The 2,993-nt window shown below is 68.2% G+C and overlaps 1 protein-coding gene across 1 annotated transcript in view; it reads left to right on the top strand.

The window, feature by feature from the left end:
• EMIHUDRAFT_367986 (hypothetical protein) overlaps positions 1-1,276 on the top strand; it is a 1,581-nt gene extending 305 nt beyond the window's left edge. The window contains exon 2 of the mRNA XM_005776014.1: positions 1-1,276. Within this exon, the coding sequence (XP_005776071.1) occupies positions 186-1,133 (948 nt within the window). The 5' untranslated portion in view covers positions 1-185 and the 3' untranslated portion in view covers positions 1,134-1,276.
• Positions 1,277-2,993: the final 1,717 nt, after the last annotated feature.

Below are 2,993 nucleotides of genomic sequence, written 5' to 3'. Positions count from 1 at the left end.
CTGCGTTGTCCGCCGGCGGGCGGCGGTGCTCCTTCCCGACGCGCCCCTCTACGCGCCGGCTCGCATCGTCAAGGTCCACCCGCCCCTCTACGCGCCCGGGAGCGGGGTCGGCGCGGTCCACCCGCCCGGGAGCGGGGTCGGCGCGCCGGCGCAGCAGTGGCTGCTGGATCTGACCGCGCTCGTCGATGGCGCCGAGCGGGACGAGCCACGGACGCCGCTCGGCTACCTCTCCAACTCAACGGGCCGCGTCGGAGACGAGGAGGGGGCGGTCGCGGCCCGCGTCGGCGGTGGAGCTCGGGAGGGCCCTCGCCTTTGGGCTCGGGAGGGCCCGCCTCGCCAAGCTCGTCTGGGCAGCGGCGCGCGACCGTTCCGGCGTCGCCGCCATCAGCAAGTGGCGCGCGCTCCTGCTCGAGGCGCGCGTGCACGAGCACGAGCCCGCGGCGGGCGAGGGGGCGCTCGCCACCATCGGCGAGTACAGCCGCCACGCCGCCTTTTACACGCGGCTCAACGACGCGCGGGGCGCTCTGTTTGACTTCTTGAACGAGCCTTCGGAGGACGAGTATGTCACGCACATCGCGGCCATCGGCAGGGCGTTCGACCAGTGGCCCGCCCAGTTCCGCTCGATTGCTGAGGCATGGTTCCGCTGGCTGCTCGGCCTCGAGCAGCGGCGAGCGGGGTACCCGGCACTGCGCGAGTTCATCGCTCACGAGAGTGGGCTGTCGCACAGCGCGCACATCGCTCGTGACGAGACGGGCCGCTTCGGCCTTCCCAGGGCGGCGCTCGCCACGCTGCAGGCGCCCGCGCGCGTACTGGTGGAGGATGGCCTGATGGCCGACCCGGACGATCCGACTCGCGAGGCGTGCTCCACCTGCGCGCGAGCTCCGAGCGAGTGCACGAGATGGGTCCAGCTCAAACCGTGCTCACATTGGCTGTGCAGCGCGTGCCTCGAGACTTGGGAACGCGCTGTGGAGAGATCTAGAGACGGCGCCGACGGGGTGCAGCTCGACGACGAGGTAGTGGCGTCTCTGGCGGTATGCCCGGTGTGCCGTGGGGCGATCGTCGCTCGGCGCATTGGGCGTATGGGCGGGCAGTCCACTGTGGGAGAGGAGAGCGACTCGGGTGAAGAGATGTAGGGTGATTCGGCTGTCCCTGTTGGGCGTGACGCGCGCGGACAGATAGCAGATTTTAGCGAGCCGGACTCTTTGGGGCGCGTCTGATATAACTGCACCCCTCTGGCACACCTGTGTGTGAACCTTGTACGCGGAGATATAAAGCCGGAGTCGACGGGGGTGTACTTCAGAGCTGCTCAAGGAGCATCTCCGGTCTGCGCGACACACCGACCATATCCGTACTTCACAACAAACAATCACCGACAATTCTCTGACCCCCGGTATCAACGAGACCACTCTCACAAGAGCAGTCCCGAACTGTAATCGCGTTCCGCTGAGCTCTCGCTGTGACTGACATTTTCTCCGGTCGCGTTTGGGGAGCCCTTCGACTCGATCCAGTGTTTGGGGAGCCCTTCGACTCGATCCAGTGCCAGAGAGCAGAGTGCGTGTGCCGACGCCGCCAGGCCCCCGCACCGACGCGTGCACAGGTGCGAGGGGCGAACCCGATCGGCACGCGTCCGGGGCCCCTCTTCGTGCGCCTCCTCCCCGAGCTGTCCCCGAGCCTCTGCGCGTCGTAAGCTGCTCAGCGACTCACTCGTCGCTCGTCCATGTCCATGCACTCATTCAACCCAACAGCGCTCACTGGACGATGGTGAGATCGTCCGAGGGCACCGTCAGCCTGCGCATCGACGGCTGCAGCACCGTCATAACGACGTTGCCGCCCTCGGCGCTCGAAGTGACGACGCCGACAACGCCGCTCGACGTGCGCACCGTCTTGCAGAGCAGCGGCGTCGGGTGCTGGACGCCCTCAAGCAGCGCGACCACGCGGACGAAGTCGGTGGCGTTCGAGATGTGCAGCTTGGCTGACCAGGCCCCAGTGCCCTCTGCATCGAAGACGACTGTGATGCACTGCGGCACGGTTGAGTGAACCGACACGAAAAGGGGATTCGTGATCACCGGCAGCGTCTTTGCGAGCGGGCTCGCTTGGAACTCGACGATGAAGGGTTCAGCCTGTACCGTCACCTCCGCCTCGATGGCGAACTGTGAGTTGCCAATCGAAGGTGTGATCGTGCATCGCGCAGGGATCGTGGCGGAGGTTGCCTTCTGCAACAGCTCTGCGAAACGGTGGCACAGCTCTTCGCATTCGTCGGCCAAACGGTGGCACAGCTCTTCGCATTCGTCGGCCCGCCAAGGTCGAGGCTGCGTCTGGTCTGGAGCATGCTGCAGGGCCTGCCGCTTCCGCGAAAGAGCCGCGGTGCCTTGTTGGTTGCGGCCAGGCGCCGTCTGAGGGCTACCTTGGTTCTCGGAGGCAGCGACGGCAGCGGTGGTTGAGCGCGTGGTGCGCCGCATCAGAGAGCTTTTGGCTCGTCAGCGCTGCCTGTCTCTGTGTCGATGGCGCCGCTCTGGCTGCGCGCGCGGTGAGGGTAAAAAGAAACGCGCGGGCGCGCAGCGATAGACGGCTGCGCGCCTCCCCACGCCTCCGCTGCCGTCCAGAGCTGCCCCAGGCGTGCCTCCGAGCCACACGGGTCGGCTGCGGCAGCCGGAGGCGGCTCGCGCGACGCGCGGCGAGGGCAGAGCCCTCCCTCAGTCGGCTGCCGACAGCGCGAGCGGCGCCGATGTGAGACGGCCCCCTTCGGGCCTTCTCGAGTCGCCGCCGAGCTCACCGCGCGTGCCGCGAGAGCGGCCTGACTCGCTGCCGCCTCGGCGGGCCGTCGCGCGCGCTCTCGCTGCCGCCTGCCACTCCTCTCGCGCCTCCCGCCTCCCGACGCGGCACCGCCGCCTCTAGGTGGCTGACTCGCCGCCCGGCCCGGACTCGCGGAGCCGACCAACACGGACGAGTCCGTCCGTATGCCCTCGCCAAAGCGACGCGCTTCGCTGTGCTGT

Source organism: Emiliania huxleyi (assembly GCF_000372725.1).
Source record: "Emiliania huxleyi CCMP1516 unplaced genomic scaffold EMIHUscaffold_287, whole genome shotgun sequence".
Lineage (NCBI taxonomy): Eukaryota > Haptophyta > Isochrysidales > Noelaerhabdaceae > Emiliania > Emiliania huxleyi.
This window is presented reverse-complemented; position numbering and strand designations above follow the sequence as displayed.